Below are 17582 nucleotides of genomic sequence, written 5' to 3'. Positions count from 1 at the left end.
CCTGGGGGCGAGAAGGCACCCACCTCGACCTGGCTCCTCGCCCAAAGACACAATACTGTAGGTGGCTTCCAGGCCGGAGCCACCACGATTTCGGACGCCAAGCTTGAGGGTCTCATCACTGAGTACCGAGACTGGACACTCGAGCTCCAGGGCAGCAGGGGCCGCCTCCACTTGCACCTTGGCCCCTAGCTGGGCCGAGCCAGCCCCCAGGGCCAGCACGGCTGTCACCTGATAGTGGCCGGGCAGGGAATAGCGGTGAGTGGTGGCAGGACCAGCAACATCCACCTTAGGGGAGCCGTCACCAAAGTCCCAGTGTGTGGAGCTGACGGGTAGGGAGGCAGTGACATGGAAGGCTGCTGGCTGGCCAGAGGCCAGGGGTCCTGGAGGCCCCACCAGGGCGGCCCCTGGGGAGGCAGGGAAGACGTTCTCAAGGAGGGTGGGGCCCCCGCAGGCAGGGGCGAGGGGCAGCGGGGGGCTGGAGCACAAGGGTAGGCAAGCCGAGGAGGCGTTGGGGGGGTGGGCCGCCCCGCACAGGCACCAGCCCTGGTCCGAGAGGGCCCCGAGGCCCCAGCCAGCCGCAAAGCAGAAGGCGCCGCAGGCCTCGGGTGCCAGCGGGCCCTCGTGGGCAGTGGAGAAGGCCACCGGCACCACGGCACCGGAGCTGTTGTCCGGGAGGCAGGCGATGTACTCCTCACCTGGACAGAGCAGACAGCCTGGTCCTGGGAGGGCCCCGCCCTTGCTGCGCCCTTGCTGCACCCCTGCCCCCACCCTTGGCTGGTCCCCAGGCAGGCCCCACCCCTACGGTGTCTGTGCCCCATCCTAGACCCCAGATCATGTTGCCACCCACCCCCCCGCCTGGCACTCACCACCCTCCCCTCCTCCCACCTGCACTGCTCCCTTGACCCCCGACCTGGTCTGTCTCAGCAGCCACAATTGCTGCCAAGGTGCCTCTGTTCCCAGAGTCCCACCTGCCACCACCCCCCAGGCCGGTGACCCTGGAACACCTACGGGGTCCTAGCCGACAGAGAAGGACCGAGCTGGTTACATTCAGCCATACTCACCACAGCCGCTGTCTGACAATGGGACGCCGAGCAAGGGCCGGCCAGCTAGGGGGCCGGGCCCGGCACACGTGGCCGCCTCGGGCCGAACCACGCGAACCCGCTGCTCTTCCACCCAGCGAGGCAGCCACGCCAGACCACAATCACACTCCAGTGGGTTTCCGCTCAGGTTTCTGCAGGAGGCGCAGGGCCGGGCGCTCAGGAGTCGGCAGGGCAGATGAGGGGCCCTCGAGGAAGTCTGCACTGGCCTCGCCCCAGGGAGTGGGGGCCGGGGGCGCCCCGACACACACAGCGTCCCACCACCCCTGTGGCAGCCCGCCGGGCCCTCGGAGGGCTCCAGCAGGTGAGCAAACAGCCCTCGGGGCCTGGTCTCAAATGGGAGTGGGCCCGGAGGCCAGGGCAGGACGGCAGGGAGGGTTACTGGGGGCCTCAGGGTTGGCTACCAACACCCACCAAAAACCACAACTTACATTTCACTTAAATTAAATAAATTAGCAAATAATCCTTCTTCTAAAGTAGAAATCTTGTTGTTACTTATGTCCCTGGAAGAAAAGGGGGATTCAGCAGTGTCTGATGGGAGTCCCCATAACCGAAACGGTGACAGATAGCCACCACCTGACCCCCCCCCCCCCCCAGAGGGGACACTCACAGCTCTGTCAGTGCGGAGAGGTTCGCCAGGAGCCCAGCGTCCAGTGCCCGGAGCAGGTTGTGGGACACGTCTCTAAGGAGCAGAGCGGCCACAAATCAGCGCCAGAGCCCCGGACAGGACGGAGCAGGTGCAGGCCCAGGCCCAGGCCCACCCCCAGAGGCTTCCTCACAGCCACAACTTGCAGCCTCCCACCCCCCACTCACTACACTTGGGGCCAGGGTATGGGATCCAAACAAAGGAGCAGGAGAAGGCTGGGAGCCCTGAGTGCGCCATCCGCACCCTGCCCCCACCAGTCCCCTGCCGCCTGGCCCAGCATGGCAGCCCAAGGGTCTCCAGGGCCAGGGGCCTAGCTGTTGCCGGCTCCAGGAAGGAGATGGTCTCAAAACGCCCTGAGACACAGTGGGGTGCAAAGACCGATGAAAGGAGGAGACCCCGGTGGACAACCCCACAGCACAGCAATGCCAGTGGAACGCAGCCAAGCCCAAGGCTAACAGGACCCCAGTAAGAACACGGCAGTACACAGGTTCAACGGGAAGCATCACCGGGCAAGAATCACCGCAAAACGTAGGTTTATGCTATGCTACACCAAGTTGCGTGTGCTGGGCCCTCCGGAGACATAGTGACCCTGCAAGAGTCCACTCAAGGACACAAGATTAACACAGACAACACTAGCCACCAGGAGTGAGAGACTGACCTCAATAAACCCCAGGAGGTTCAAAATCAAATGTGACAGGGGAACGTCTCAGCAGTGGGGGAAAAACAAAAACCAAAAACCAAGACCCAAAGTTAAAGGTGACACTCTTCTAGAACCCAACAGACTGAAAGAATACAGGAGGACGCGACAGACTCTTCACAGCACGAAAGGGCAGGCAGAAAAAAACATCCGAGCCAGATGATCCAACTACAGAAAAACATGCAACCTCCACAGAGAATATAAATAAAATCAGAAAACGAGCTGATTAGCACACACACTGCTAATAAACGGTGAGGACTACAGGGGAAAAAAAGACTTAAAGAACATGAAATTAGTGAGAGAAACACAGAGGTCACAGACAGACGGAAAAACCGTTCCCTGTGGGTAACAATTGGAGACACCCCAATGGAAACAGCACGATAGACTTTTATCCAAGTTGTGAACGTTTTCAGAACCGTGACCCCTGGTGCTGGCGACGCTGGCCCCACTCCTCCAGGAGAGTCAAAGCCTTTCAGGCAATACGCTCTGTATCCAAAGATTCCTGGCTGGCCTGGGGGTAGAGGCCACAGTGGCCCCTGCCCATCCACTTCTTGGGACAGAGACCCACGGACCACCCTGACCTGGTGAACACCTCTGGTCACCTGCTCCACTGCTCCCCTCACCCCTTCTTCAGGCTCACACATGTCTGAGTAGACCCTGGTCACGGCCTCCAAAGTGATGACACCTGGGCCTCCCACCCGCAGAGCCTCTGCCCTTCCAGATGTCACCTCCCGCCCTCTGAGGTCCCCAGAACACCTCTCACCAGCCCTACCCCTGCCCCCAGTGACAACCCAGTTGTGCAGAGGCCAGGGATCCATTGATGCCTCCTCCCAGCCTAACCATTCCTAGGTCCTGCCAACCCAGCCCTTAAAACGCTCAAGACTCCCGCCTACCCCAGCCACAGCCCGGTCCAGACACCCCATCCCTCAACACCTGCCTGGCTCCCACCCAGCTCGCAATAGTCACCCTCTGAAACGGGTCCTGCTCTCCCCGGCCTGCTCCAAATACAGCAGGACCTTAGTCAGAACACGCTGGTGTGAAATCAAGGTCCTCCCAGGAGCCGAGGCACTGAGTGGCAGCTGAGACCAGGCCTCCATACAAACAGGCCCCCAAAAACACAGAGAAAGGGGAGAGTCCTGGGACCTTGCAGGCTGGGATGCCTGGAGCAGTACCCCTGCCTGGCTTGCAATGCCAGGAACCACATCTGGAACCAGGCTGAGGAAATGACCCCCACCACGGCCCCTGACAGCTGCTTCACCGTGGAGACCCGCTGGCCACACAGCATCTCATGGCAACCAACAAGGGCCTAGGAAAGGGCAGGACCAGCTGGAGCCCTCTCACAGGGCAGCACTGCCGCCCCCCCCCCCCCCAGGAGCCAGGGGAGCCGCAGAGCCCCTCCTGTCACCTGTGGGGCAAACCAGGCTTTACAGTCAGAGAGCCTGGAGCCGCCGGGCGGGGGCAGCTCCCTCAGGGGCAAGAAAAATCCAGGAGCAAAATGCAGCCCCTCTCTCTGCAACTGGCAAACGGAGATCCAAAGGAAGGGCTGGAAAGGGGTGCACAGTAACAACTCGGTCTTTTTTAAGTTTATTTATTCATCGAAAGAGAGATAGAGACAGAGAAAGAAGGGGACAGAGAATCCCAAGCAGGCTCTGCGCTGTCGGCACAGAGACCGATGCGGGACTCGATCCCACCAACCATGAGATCATGACCTGAGCTGAATGAAGTCAAGAGGCGGGGACTTAACCCGACCGCGCTACCCAGATGCCCTGGTAACGTCTCAATCTTGGGAGCAGGCAAGTCCCCCCACCCCCCCATTTCCCATACTCATTCTGCCCTTGAAAGACAAGAAACGGGGTGTGGAGACTTCCGTGCAGAAAAGGACAGACTGCCCGAGGGGACCTGGGATGGGGGCTTCAGAGGGGAGCAGACACAAGGGCGGGTGGCATGGGGGGCCAGGAGCCCCACCGAAGAGCAGGTTGGGTCAGCAAGGCCTCCTCCACCCTGAGGAGGTGTACTGTGACTGACAATGGGCTCAAGGCCAGAGCCCTGCCCGTCCCAACAAGGTGCCCCAGATGAGGTGCTGGCCTTAGCGAGCCTCTCGGTTTCCCACAGGCGGGAGGAGAAAAACGCGCGCGCGCGCGCGCGCGCACACACACACACACACACACACACACACACACACACACACCCTGCTCGTGTAGGTCCCAGGAACTCCAAGACTGGAGAGGCCTGACCCTGCCAGGTGGTTCCCAGGATGGGCTGGGCAGGCTGGGAGGCCAGGGAGACACAGCCGGCCTCACACCCACTGGTCAACTACGAAGTTCTGCAGGGGCAATGGCTGTGCCATGAGAAACTTCCGTGAGACCTACAGACGGACCCCCGGATGTCTGAACTGAGGCTAGCAGGGGGCCTGGGCCTCTGAGGGCCAATCAGGCTGCGGCGGCATGAGAACCAACAGTCCCAGGAGAGAGACGATCCAGACAGATGCGACCTAGGGATGGTGGCGCACGGGGTGAGAGTTCCCAGGAGAGCTTCCCAGCTTGGGTCTCAAGCACAAGAGGAAAGAAAGAAGGAAAATCCCTACAATGTTTTTCCACATCCCGTTTTCTGGAAAATCCATCATGAGTGGCAGCTGCTGGGAGCCGCCTGTGGTGCCTGAGAAACCAGGGCAGCGGGTGGGAGGGGCAGGTCGAGCCCGGGGCCCAGGCCACTCAGCCAGCACCCACCCTGGCCTGTCAGGGCACCAATGTCCCTGGCCTCATTGGCCTGTGGCTCCAGGCCATCCTCGGCCCAGTTAAGTCCTCCATCCAGCTCTGCCTGGCCTAGCGCGCCCCACTGAGGCTCCCTTCCCCCACATGCGGAAGGCCCCACCGTCATGGTCACACAGTCACGGGCACTGGCCACGTGCTCCTTGCCTTCCAGGCCCCAGCTGAGCCCCTTCCCCCACCCCAGCACTCACCTGGGCCGAGCCTGGCCCACAGTGCACAGAAAACACCAGCAGGCTCCCCGGGACCCTGCTGGCCAAGGTCCCATACCCTAAGGGCAGAACCAGGACAGGAGCCAGGTGCCACACCAAAGGTCCTGAGCCCCAGCCCCCAGCCTGCCCAGATGTGGGAGCATCTGCGTGGGGCAGGCCACAATGACCGTATGCACTGGCAGGGATGGGAAGAGCAGAAGGGACCCTGAGGGGGAGCCCTGGGGGGACGCCAGAAGGAGGAAACTGAAAGGAACCCACAGACCCAAGGTCCCAAACAGCCACTTGTCCACATTTCCATCTGTTCTTGCCATCACTGCTATGGGGGGAACACCAAGGAGGCCTCACACCAGCCCTGCTCCAACCCCCCAGCCGCTAGGACTTCGGCTGCAACCCCCGGTGACATCATCACAGTCTGACACCCTGCCCCTACACCGGGGTCCTGCAATGCAAGGGGGAGACACAGCACGCCCAGGGAGCCTCTGCCGCAGGGGCCCAGCACAGCCAAGCACAGCAGTGTCCGGCCCCTCCTGGGAGGAGGGCCAGTAGCCTGGCCGGACAGCACCCTTAAGAGGTCCTGGGGCAAAGAGGGCCCACCCTCTGGGCCAGCTAGACACTCCCCGGCCCCTCCGAGGCCCACACAAACAACCTCCAGGGACCCCAAGGCCCAGGCTGCAGGGGTCAGGCCAGCTTAGGGAGGAGGTGGGTGACCTGGGGACACACACACCACCAGGGGGCAGGCACACATCCGTGACAGCACAAGACACATTTCACCTCCCCAGGCACCAGGGATCAGGCCGAGAGGCTGGCCTTCCTTCTCCTCCCCCAAAGTCACCCAGCAGTCACTGGGGAGCCCAGTCCGTCCCCCTGTGCCGGGGTGGTCCTGACTCCCCCCGCTTTCCAGACCAAACATTCTCTCGGGCCTTGGGGTTCAGGCATCCAACCGCATGTCCCTGTATGTCTGGGTCTGATCTTTCCTGCTCAAAGCAGAAGCCTAGTGGAGGGATCCCTGCTTCGACTACGGAGCTGGAAGTGCCGGCAAAAGCTGCTGAAGGACCCCATCCCATGAGCCACGGCAGCTCCCCTGTGCCGTCTGCACACAAGGCTCAGCACTTACGACCCGCCCCTGCTCACATCCCAGGCTGGGGAGGGCAGGGCGGGGCAGGGAGAGATCAGAAGGGGCTGCACTGGTAAAGTGGAGTGGGTCAGGGTGCGTGAAGGTGGAAGCCTGAGGATACGATGGCCACAGTCAGCACGTCCTGAGAGTTCCTGAGTCTGGGGGTCTCCCAGAGCAGTCCCCTTCTAGAGTGGAGGAGCCAGAGGCCCGGGATAAGCTGGGACCCTGTCCCGCAGCCCTGAGCAGCCTCAGTTTCCTCCTCTGCCAAAGAGAGGAGTGGCCCCTGTGCCCGCTCCCCAGTCCAGATGCTGGGCGGGGTCTGGGGGCCAGCCGGAGCCCCCAAGGAAACATCTGCACATTCCAGACGCATGTGGTCAGCGGCGGGGGTGAGTGCCAGGCCCCAGCCTGTCACCCCCACCCCTGCGCTGGCCGCCGCACTGGAAACAGGGCTTGGGGGGGGGGGGGGAATGAGCTCTGGAGGGGCCTCTGCAGAGGTTATGTAACCCACTCCTTGCGAGCCAGCAGCTGCCTCCTCCCTCTGGCAGGACAGGACGGCCTTGCTGGAGGGGGAGAAGGTACCCCACTCCCCATCCAACGCCCAGGGTTCCGTGCTCCTCCCTCCATCCCTCACAGGCCTCCTGGAAACACAGCCTGGGCTGGCCTGTCCTCTCCCCGGAGGCCCCACAGGTCTCATCAGCCCGGCAAGGAAGAACCCCGCATGCCCCCCTCCCGCCCTCAGGAGCCAGGCCCAGGCACAAGGGGAGAGGCCAGAGTGCTGGACCTGGGCCCCCACCGCCCCCACCCCCCCACCGCCTCACTAGCAGCACTGGGGGCAGGCGGCTGGGAGCCCAGCACCCGAGCCAGTTTGAGTGTAATAACCTCATTCTGTTTTCATTCCATCTATTTATGGTGAGCAAGGCTGGCTTCCAGGACCGGAAATGATGATGTTTAAATTAATGAATTCAAGTTTAGGAAGGAGCGGATTTGAAGACAAACATGCCGAGTGGGCCCACGGGGGAGGGGCAGGGGCAGGCTCTCCGGGGAGAAGGGACAGGGAGGGCCCCTCCGGCCCCAGGGCATCAGCAAGGGGCTATCTCAGCCACCAAGGTGAGGAGGAAAGGCCTGCCGAGGGAACCTTCCAGATCCAGGAAGTGGCCCACATTTCTCAGCATCTTATGGGGCCCCCTCACCCAGGCTCTGCCCTCCCACAAGTGGACCCTCACCAGGACAGGACACGGGTATCTGGGGTGGTGATGCTGCTGGCCTAGGAAGCCCTGGGACCACAGGCTGGGCTGGGGCATGGGGGCGGGGGCAGGGGGGGGGCCTCTGACCTGCAGAAAGGAGATGAAGGTATGGGGTGTCCCCCACACTAGAAGGGAAAGACATCCTCTGGAGGAGAGCTGTTCCAAGTTCAATTCGCCAGAGGTAGCCACCTTCAGGGCATTAACAAGGCAGGGCTGCCCAGGAGAGGGTCCAGCTTGCCCCTCCACCCACAGCTGGGAATTTGGGCAAGGGGAGGAAAGGACCAGTAAAGTGGGGGGGTGGGGGGGGAAGCAGCCTCCCTCCAGATCTGGCACTGTGCCTGGGTACCACATCCAGACCTGTCACAGCCAGCCAGGAGCACACACCATCCCCTCCCGCAGGTGGTAGTGCTGGGGCTCTGGGAGGCCACCCTCCTCACCGCCACGCCCACCATCACCTCCCAGAGTCGGAAGACCGGACAAGAACAGCCGGGCTCCTCCCCATTCTGGCTGGGGAGCTGGCATGTGGCCTCTGGCCTTCCAGGGACACAGACATCACCCACTCGGCTGCTGGGCACAGACGACCGTACAAACCAGCCTGACAGCAGGGTTACAGAGCAGTGCGAAGGCACCAGAACCTGGAGGCTGCCAGCGCTGTTAGCCTTGCCCTGAGCACTGGCCCTCGTCCCCTGCTTAAACCAGCAGGAAAAGCTGGCTTCTGGCCCTGCCTCAGGACAAAGCCCTTTCCAGGGTGGCCCCCAGCACCCTGGAGCGAGGTCCGTGCCTTCAGGGCCCGGGGGGCTGCTAAAGCCGGAGCCACCACACTTGTCCAGGCCGGGGCCCACAGCACCTCAGGGAGAGAAAGAGCCCTGCCCACCTTGGCCACAGATGCAGCCCCCTCCCTGGCACGGGCGGCTGGGCACCACGGGGCCCCTTGGCGGAGACGGCTGCCAAGCCACAAAGAACGAGGTGTTCCGGGAAAAAAGGACGTGAGCTGCATTTTCCAGCTGCGTTTTGTTCGGCAGCAAGACTGCAGGCACGCTCGGCCGGCGCCCCCACTGCACGCGGCCCACCCCGTGGACACAGCCCCGCCTTGGCCGGCTGGAGACACACAGGCACCCAACTCGGAGGGCCAGGCCCCAGTGTGCCCGGGGCCAGACGGCCGCCACCACCCCAGACAGCGGCAGGACACACGGGGTGTTTTCATTCCAGAGTGCTCAGCAGGCTGGGCCCGTCTGGGTTCCCACTGCTGGCGCTGGCCACTGCAGAGTGTTCCGGAAAGGAAAATGTGCATCTCCATCCAAAATGGCTTCCTTACTTGACACCAAAGCCCAGCCAGGGTCTCCCTCGAGAGCCAGGGTCTCAAGAGCCGTGGGGGAAACACAAGTGGTGGGAGAAGTACCCACCCCCCCCCGGTCCCAGGGGTAGCCCGTGGGGGCAGGACCCACGTTCCGCAGGGCCACCCAGCCAGCTGTGATAGGACAGTGGCCAGAGACTCACTGCTCAGGGCCAAGGCAGAGCGAGAGAGAGAGAGGAGGAGGAGGCCCCTACAGGAGACGACACTCTGGTCTCGGGGGAGAATCACAAGATGAGCCTGCAGGGAAGCAGGAAAGGGAACCCGAGTCTCACCAACACCGGGCACCTACACTGCTAGCCCAAGGGAGATCACAAGGCTGTGCCATGTGCGTGACCACAGGTAAGCAGCAGGAGGGTGCCAAGCGGCTCTCGTGGCCCTGGATCTCAATGGCGCCACATCATCCCAGGTCACAGAACAAGGGGACCACGAGAATTCACACATTCTGTTTATACCTCCAAGCTTCCAAGTGTCACGAATCTGTACTCGAATGCATCAAAAACACAAATGCATAAAACTGAGATCCACACACCAGAGGAGCGCACCAGGCCTCACGAATCCCCACCGCTGCGCGACCCTGCGTGGAAGGCACCCCCGAGGTCAGACCAAGGGCGGCAGGAAGGCTTCTGGACACCAGGCGTCCCTACGGTGGGTGCTGAGGGTGTGCAAGGGTCCGGCTGCTGGGGCTCCCTTGTGCCTGCCTCATCGGCCGTGGGGTCTGAGCAATGTGCTCAGATCTGAGTCACCAGCACATGTGCTCCGGGGGTCCTCTCCTCGGGCTTTTGTCTGTCAGCGGGCGGGTCCCAAGGACCCACTTTCCGGCAGCCGGTGCTTGAGGACAAAGTAACAGGCTCCAAGAACATGGGGGAATAGAACCGAGGGCCACTTGGGCAGCAGTTACGATCACTGTGGCCTCAGCACCGAGCCTTGTGGACGAGCCCACAACCCCAGGAGGGCATCCATTCAAGGTGCCTGCCTTGCAGGTGTGGACACTACAGCTCAGGAAGGCTGAGTGACTCAGCCAAGGTCACGCAGAAAATGGGGGAGCTGGGGGGCGCCTGGGTGGCTTAGTCGGTTAAGCATCCGACTTCAGCTCAGGTCATGATCTCACGGTCTGTGAATTCAAGCCCCACATCGGGCTCGGTGCTGACAGCTCGGAGCCTGGAGCCTGTTTCGGATTCTGTGTCTCCCTCTCTCTCTGACCCTCCCCCGTTCATGCTCTCTCTCGGTCTAAAAAATAAATAAATGTTTAAAAAAAAAAATAAAAAAAAATAAAGAAAATGGGGGAGCTGGGACGTGACCCAGGTCTGACTTAGGGCCAGAGTCCCGACTCCTGGGTCCCCACGCTTCCCTCCTAGAACCAGGCAGGAAGTCAGCGGGAAGAACCACAGCGTGGATGGCCAAGGGAAGTCCAAGGAGGGAGTTGGGCCCAAGGGCTGTGCAGGGCAGGGCCGAGCAGGCAGCTGAGCCCAGATCCCACCCAGTCCCTCTCAATCCCACTCAAAGATATCCCCACTGCCACCTCGTCGAACCAGGCCCCCGTGCGCAGCTCCAGGGCTCTGCTCCAGAACGTGCTGACAAAATCACTTCTCTGCCACAACTCCCCAGCCATGTGACCTGAGGAAGTGACTCCACCTCGGGAAGCCTCAGTTTCCCAGTCTGTGAAACGCATCAAGTGTGGTTCCAACCCCACAGCACTATGGCAAGGCACTGAGAGATCAAGGACAGAAAAGGCTTAGCAAGGAGCCCAGAACATGGCCAACACAGAGAGAGAGGACGAGACAGTGGTGGGGAGTGGGGGTGCACCCCCCCCCCCGCTCTTTTCTTCAGAGATTTGTTTTTTAATTCGGATGTAATTCACATGCTCTGAGGTTCACCGTTGTGAAGTATACAATTCAGTGGTTTTTAGCATCTTCTCAGGGTTGTGCAACCATCACCACTGTGTGATTCCACAACATTCTCATCACCCCAAACAGAAACCCCACGCTCCTTGGCCGTCATCTCCAAACCCCATCCCCCACCCCAGCTGGAGAAAACACTAATCTGCTTTCTGGCTCCGTGGATTTGCCTGTTCTGGACATTTCCTACCGGTGAAATCATTCAACACGGGGCCTCTAGTCTGGCTTCCTTCACCGAACATGTTTTCAAGGCGCATCCAGGCTGTTGCAGGTGCCAGCGTTTTGTTCCTTTTGATGGCTGAGTGGTACTCCACCGTGTGGACGGACCACATTCCGTGGATCTGCTCGTCTGCTGCCAGACACTGGGGCTGCTTCCACGTCTCTGCTACCGTGGGTAGTTTATGGGTAGACACGGGTTTCAGTTCTCTTGAACAGACACCCAGGAGCAGAAATGCTGGCTCCTACCGTGACTCCACATTTAATCTTTCCAGGAGCTGGCAGATCCTCCGATGTGCCGCCCCGTTTTACGCCCGCCCGTGGTGCGTGAGGGTTCCAGCTTCTGCACGTCCTCACCAACACGTGCTATGACCCGTCTTTGGTGATAGACCTCTCACTGCGGTTTGATCTGGGTTTCCTTGAAAGCCGGATGCTGAGCATCTTTTCACGTGCTCCCTGGTCACCCGCGTCTTTATTGGAGACAACGTCTGTTCAGATCCTTCACCCATTTTCACTTGGGCCGCGTATCTCATCAGCATCGACCGTGTGTAAGACGCCCTTCGTTTACGTTCTGGCCGCAGGCGCCCATCACAGAAACGGCCTGCACATGCTCGCCCCTGGAGGTGGGCCCATCCCCAGAGGCGGCCGCCCTCACGGCTCCGGGGCGCCGCTGGGCTCCCGAGGGTTGGCTGCTGGCGCTGTGGGTGTTCTGGTGTCGGTCCCTTCTAGCACCCAAGTGTGCACACGCAGCCAAGGCCTCCCCACTCGCCCTCCCACCCAGTTGGGGGCCAACCGCACCCAGAAGCTGGCAGGTGCCCTCCTGTCTACAGCTCTGGCAACTCAGCCTTCCGTGTCCCACTGGGAAACCAGCGCTACACGTGCGTTTCTCTCTGATTTCCAAGTGCAGGCCGGCCACACCGTGCAGCTCGGGGAACGTGAGGGGAGAGCAGCTGGGCACGCGGGAGGCGCCAATCCTCCCGAGACCCATCTCCACGCAGCAGCCAGTGTTCCCTGCCACTTCTATCGGGGACCTTTCAATGCCACCCTCCCCGCCTGCTTCTCCCACGCCTCCGTCACCTCGAGCCTCAGAGACCCCTCCAGGCTGTCCCCGCCTGGCACGCACTCCCTCAGACCTTGCAGCGTCACCTACGCCGGGGGTCCGTCCAGGCAGCGCCTCCAAAGCAGCCCACTCCCCGCATCTGTGTCTTCGGTTTAACATGGGCTTGACCGTAATAACCGAGCCTCACAGACTCTAGGCACGGGGCGCAGCACACAGCAGCCAGGCTCTCCGTCTGATGACGAGGGCTCAGGGAGGGGACCCTCTGTGGCCAGGCCAGTCCTCAAGGCAGCAACACACGCGGCACGTACAGCCGGACGCGTTACGCACACAACAGGCCCAACGGCCACAGATGCCACCTCCCCTCACGCCCGTGTGCCACGCAGATGCTGGGGGCCCAGCCTCCCCAGTCTCCCTCGCTCCCTCCTGTCATTTAGGGGCGAGGCCCTAAGTACCCCCAGGTGACAAAAGACCCTAAGGTCCTGATATTTCCCTCCACGAACCAAGTCCCCACCGAGTTCCTGCTCCAAACCTAGTCCTACAGACCACCGACGGAAACCAACAGCACACATCCCGAGAAGGGGGTGGCCGACAACAGCCAGCCACACGTGACACTAATCGACAGACCACAGCTGGAGGAGCACCGTCACATCCAGACCTCTCTCCTGTGACCGACATTCTACCTCCGTGCTGTCCTGTGCCACGCAGTAGCCACTGGCCACAAGCGCCTCCAGGGTACTTGAAATGTGGCTTGCCACACAACACAGCTCTGGACTGTCAAACTACAGGAAACGGAGGGCAGCGGGACAAACCAGATGTCGCCATGGTGATGGCAGAGGTGCAGTTCAAGCCCAGACCCCAGTCGGGGCCGCTTTCAACAAGAAGCATGAGGAAGGAAAGAGATGTGGGAAAACGGATACCTCGTCAGAAGACAGAGCACAGTAATTGCTCTGTGTGGACCGTATCTGGATCCTAATTCACAGTACTCAAAACACAGAGACAATCCAAAAGCTAAACACACTGGACACATACTGAGATCAGGGAATCACCCACGGTCTTAGGGGAGACCACGGTGTGGCCATCCACTCCAAAATGCTTATACATCAAAGAACGAGAGAGCTGGAATTTGGTTCAAAAACGGAGGTGGGAGCGTGGAGGGCAGGGCAGAGGGCAACGGGTCCATGAGGTTCAGCACAAAACTTTGCCTACTTCTGTGCATGTTCCAATGGTACACGATGAAGCTTTAAAAACAGCAACCGTTCGCTAGTGACGTCACCTCTCTCAGGCCACCTAACCAGCAGCACCAGCTCACCCAAGAAAGGCTCAGTTTCAGAAGCCCAGGCCATCCTGCATGCTGAGGCGCTGAGGCCCCGAGTCCTCTGTGGGCCAGCCTTGGTCCCTCTACCCGTCTGGCCCTGGGGCACCTCAAGCTATACGAGGAGTCTCATGGAGGGGTGGCCACGGGACTGATGACACAGGTACCAGGCCTGAACCGCTGGCGGCACCCAGAGAGCAGGGCTGCTGGGGCCCCTGGGCAACGCACACCCTTACCCAGCAGGCTCCCTGCCCTCTCTGAGCTTGGTCCCTCTCCCTTGGAGAGGAGAAGACTCCCCTAACTCCCTCTCCCTGAGCACAGGGCTTGCAGGGTTGACAGGCTGCTGGGGCAGCCGACAGAGCCCAGATGGTGGTCTGGGGAACCAGTGGGGAGCCCGATCTCCCTCAGTTCCTGGCCCCCAGCCTCCAGAAATCTCCCAGAGGCAGCTTCGGGGTGTAAAGGACAGTGTGGGGTATCCTCTGATCCCCATCTACCTACTTCTCAGGGTCCCATCGCAAGCTCAGCGGGTCCAGCAACCTGGGAATCCTGTCCTGTCAGGCTGGGCCAGCCCGCCAGTTCCCAAGACCAGAGCCTAAGGGGACACACACGAAGCAACAGTCCTGGGCTCCATCACTGTGCTCAAGAGGCTCCAGAGCCTGCGCCCCGCTGCAGGCCCCCCAGTGACCCACCTCTACAGTTGATTTCCTGCACAGCTCCTGGAGGCCAGCTCAGCACCAGGTGCTGGGGAAGCAGGGGAACCAGAGAAGAACCAGAAGGAGCCAGGCCTGACCTCAGCAGCTCCCAGCCAACCAGAGATGGGTAACTTCACTCACAGCCTCCAGAAGCAGGTGGGGTGCATCGGAAGCGATTATACAGGGGCTGGTGCAGGCGACACACCCATCTCCCACCTCAGAGACAGCTGGGATGGCAACTTAGGCTTAAGTGATCAGGTGGCTGAGCGACAGGCTCCCACCTGACCCTGGAGAACCCCCAATTCCACCCGACAAAGCCCCAAGGACATCCAGACCACCCAGGAGAAGTACCCTACTTCACCCACCTACCCGCCAACATCCAAACTCATCTCAACACTGGCCACGGGTCCCCTAATTAAAGGGGCCCACACACTGGAGGCGCCCAGGGAATGTTACAGAACCAAATTCCAGGACCCATCCCCGGGGTGGGATGGTCTGAGGACACTAAATGCTCCCCAGAGGATTCCAGCATGTGGCCAAAGACAGACGGGACTCCCAGCTCAGGTGCCTGAAAGTGCCCAAGAAATCCACACAGGGCCACAGGAATGAGGATCAGCAGGCCCCGAGCCTGTCCCCTAGCCAGGGGACAACGGTCTGCAAATCCTGGTCCCCTGCACCCTCCCCATTCCAACTCCGGGTCCGGAGCACCTCAGGCAAACTGGGCCCTGCCATGTGCTGGCCGCTACTTGTTCTTGGGCAAATCAAACCATCTGAGTCCAAGTGGAAACCTGACAATAGCTCTTCAGCATTTTAAACCAGTCCTGGCAACTCCACCTACCCATTGTCCCCAGGATAACATCGGAGCCCTAGACACGAGGGGCATAAGGTCCATTAAGAGCGCAGCCCACCTCTCGTCCTGCCCCACTCCCTCAAAATGCCCCTGCAGTTGCCACAGTGGGGTGTACCCTACACCCACACATGGCCAAATGCAGCCTCCAAGCCTTGCACACACCGCTCCCTCCTCCCCGCCTCCCGCAGCCTCCAGACTCCTCCTTCAGCATCAGGCCAATTCTTACACATCCTTCAAATCTCTGTCCAGACACCTCTTCCAGGAAGCCTGGCCCGCCATCCCAGACAGAGCTCTCTCCCTCCTGGTTTCCTGCTGCAGAGGTCCCAGGTGCAGAGCGTTCCCCCCAGGCTGCGTTCTATTAGCCTCTAATTAGCGTCTAACAGTTTGCGGGTTCCCTTCAGACGCCTCCCACGCAGCCCCCGCGCGCTGCCGCGGGTTCCCCCTTAACTCGCGATTGCGGAGCCCCACCAGGTGGGATACTTCTGCTTTCAGAGAAACCGGGATGTTTCTGCTGCGCCCTGGCCCAGGCCAGGGGGGCTGAGGACCGGCCGCGGTCCCGGGTTTTCCTTATTTAGTCGGGCCGACCTCACTGCGTTTGGAGCCTCGCCCTGGGAGAGGCCTGGCCCGCACTGCGTTTCCCCTTCAGAGGCCGGGGACGCGCCCACGCCCTGCGAGGCCCGCCAGGCCGGCGGCCTGCCCGGCCCGGCCTCTCCCCGGAGCCGAGGGTGCAGGCGCGCCGGGGCCGCCCCACGCCCCGGGCGCCCCCGAGTCCCGGCGCCCGCCCGGCGCCATGGCAACCGCCCGGCCCGCGGCGCAGGGCGGCGGGTTACTCACAGCGCGGTGGCGTCGGCGGGGATGCGCAGCGCGGGTCCGAGCGTCCGCAGTCCGCGGCCGGAGCAGTTGACGCGGCAGGCGGCGCCGGGCGCCGGGCCGCACAGGCAGGGCGGCGCGCACGGCCCGCAGCCGCGCCCGGGGCCCCCCGCCAGCGCCCCGAGCCACAGGCCCAGGCCCAGGGCGAGCGCCAGGCGGGCGGGCGCGGCGGGCGGCATCGTCAGGGCAGCGCGCGCATGGCCCCGGCCCGGCCCCGAGCCCCCGAGCCCGCCCGGCGCCGGCGGCCGCGGCTCAGGCGGGGCCCGCGGACTGCATGGCGGGGCGCGGGGCGGGATCCGACGGCGGCCACGGCCTGTCTGCCTGCGCGACGCCCGCTCGGCGCTCGGGCCCGGCCGCACTCTACGTCCACGGCCGGCCGGTCGCGCGCTCGCGCTGCAGTGCGGGCCCGCCGCCGCTCCTCCTCCAGCTCCTGGCGCGGCGCGGGGCGGGCGGGGGCGGGGCGTCCTCAGGCCCCGCCCTTCGCTCTGCAGGGCGGCCGCGCGCTCGGGGGGTAGGCGGGGCGTCCCGCGGCCGCGCGCACTCCTCCCCCGGGAGCGGCGCGGGTGGGGCCTCGGCGCAGCTGCCCTCGCGCGCCCTCCAGCCTCGGTTCCTCGCCGCCGGGGCGCCCCGCAGCCCTTCGCGGTGGCGAGCGTCGCCGCAGTACGAACACCAGCGGCGGTAACCCCCGCGGCCCGCGACCTTTGAGCGCCCGCTGCGTGCGCTCGCCCACTCCCAGCGCCTCTGTCCCTTTCCGTCTCGGCCGTATTCCGAGCTCCTGGCCCGGGGTAGGCGCCCAGTAAATACGCACCGCGTCCTCTCTTGGCGCTCCTCCAGAGGGCCGGCGACGTGTGGCGGCTAGTCCCCGCTGTCACGGAGGTGACGCCCCAGGTGGGCCTCAGCTGGGCGGGGGAGGCGCAGCGTCCCAGCCGCCGCCCGCCGGGCGGAGGGCAGGAGGCCTCGCTCTGCAGCCGGGGCACCCGCGTCCTACCAAATCTAAAAAAATGGATTTGTGGCTCTCGGGGCTGGGGAGGCTGGAATGGGGAGTGACTGCTAATGGGTGTGGGGTTTCCTCCTGGGATGAGGAGGACGTTCTCTGGAATTAGGTAGTGGCGATGGTTGCACAGCCTTGTAAACACACTAAAAATCACTGAATTGTGCTCTTAAAAGGATGGATTTTACGTTGTCTCAACTTTCAGTGAAGAAGTAATAAAATTGTTCCACCATCGGGCCATCGTGGGTGCCTGACTGTAGGTAGCAGAGCGGTCACAGGGAGAAGTCCCCAGACCCTCACATGGGCGAGGTCCCTGTCCCACTATCCTGAGACCAGGTGCCAGACTGCATCCCAAGGCTTCCGGACTTCCTGTCCTCTGTCCCCCTGCTTAAAATAGCTGGAAACCTCAACCAGATCCACAAGTCTGGGTCTATGTCCTGCTACCTGTCACTGGAAGAGCCTAAGCAAGGTCACCCCCCAGCATGACGTGGCATCCAAACCCCTCACTCTCCTCATCTGTGTAATGGAAATAACATTTAGGGCTGTTTCAGGGCTGGGGGAAGATCA

General features: G+C 62.2%; 1 protein-coding gene across 8 annotated transcripts in view; it reads right to left on the bottom strand.

The window, feature by feature from the left end:
* The window catches only part of PKD1 (polycystin 1, transient receptor potential channel interacting), a 43906-nt gene extending 27688 nt beyond the window's left edge, over nt 1-16218 (bottom strand). For all 8 annotated transcript variants that reach the window (XM_043560924.1, XM_043560928.1, XM_043560926.1 and 5 more), the window contains exons 1-5: nt 15989-16218; nt 1708-1779; nt 1529-1600; nt 1062-1231; nt 24-695 (exon numbers count right to left, since the gene is read on the bottom strand). In XM_043560924.1, the coding sequence (XP_043416859.1) occupies nt 24-695; nt 1062-1231; nt 1529-1600; nt 1708-1779; nt 15989-16203 (1201 nt within the window). In that variant the 5' untranslated portion in view covers nt 16204-16218. The remainder of the gene's footprint in view (nt 1-23; nt 696-1061; nt 1232-1528; nt 1601-1707; nt 1780-15988) is intronic.
* Nucleotides 16219-17582: the final 1364 nt, after the last annotated feature.

The sequence above is a fragment of the Prionailurus bengalensis genome, chromosome E3 (genome assembly GCF_016509475.1).
Source record: "Prionailurus bengalensis isolate Pbe53 chromosome E3, Fcat_Pben_1.1_paternal_pri, whole genome shotgun sequence".
Classification (NCBI taxonomy): Eukaryota; Metazoa; Chordata; class Mammalia; order Carnivora; family Felidae; genus Prionailurus; species Prionailurus bengalensis.
Note: the sequence above shows the minus strand (reverse complement) of the source record. Positions and strands in the feature narration are given on the sequence as shown.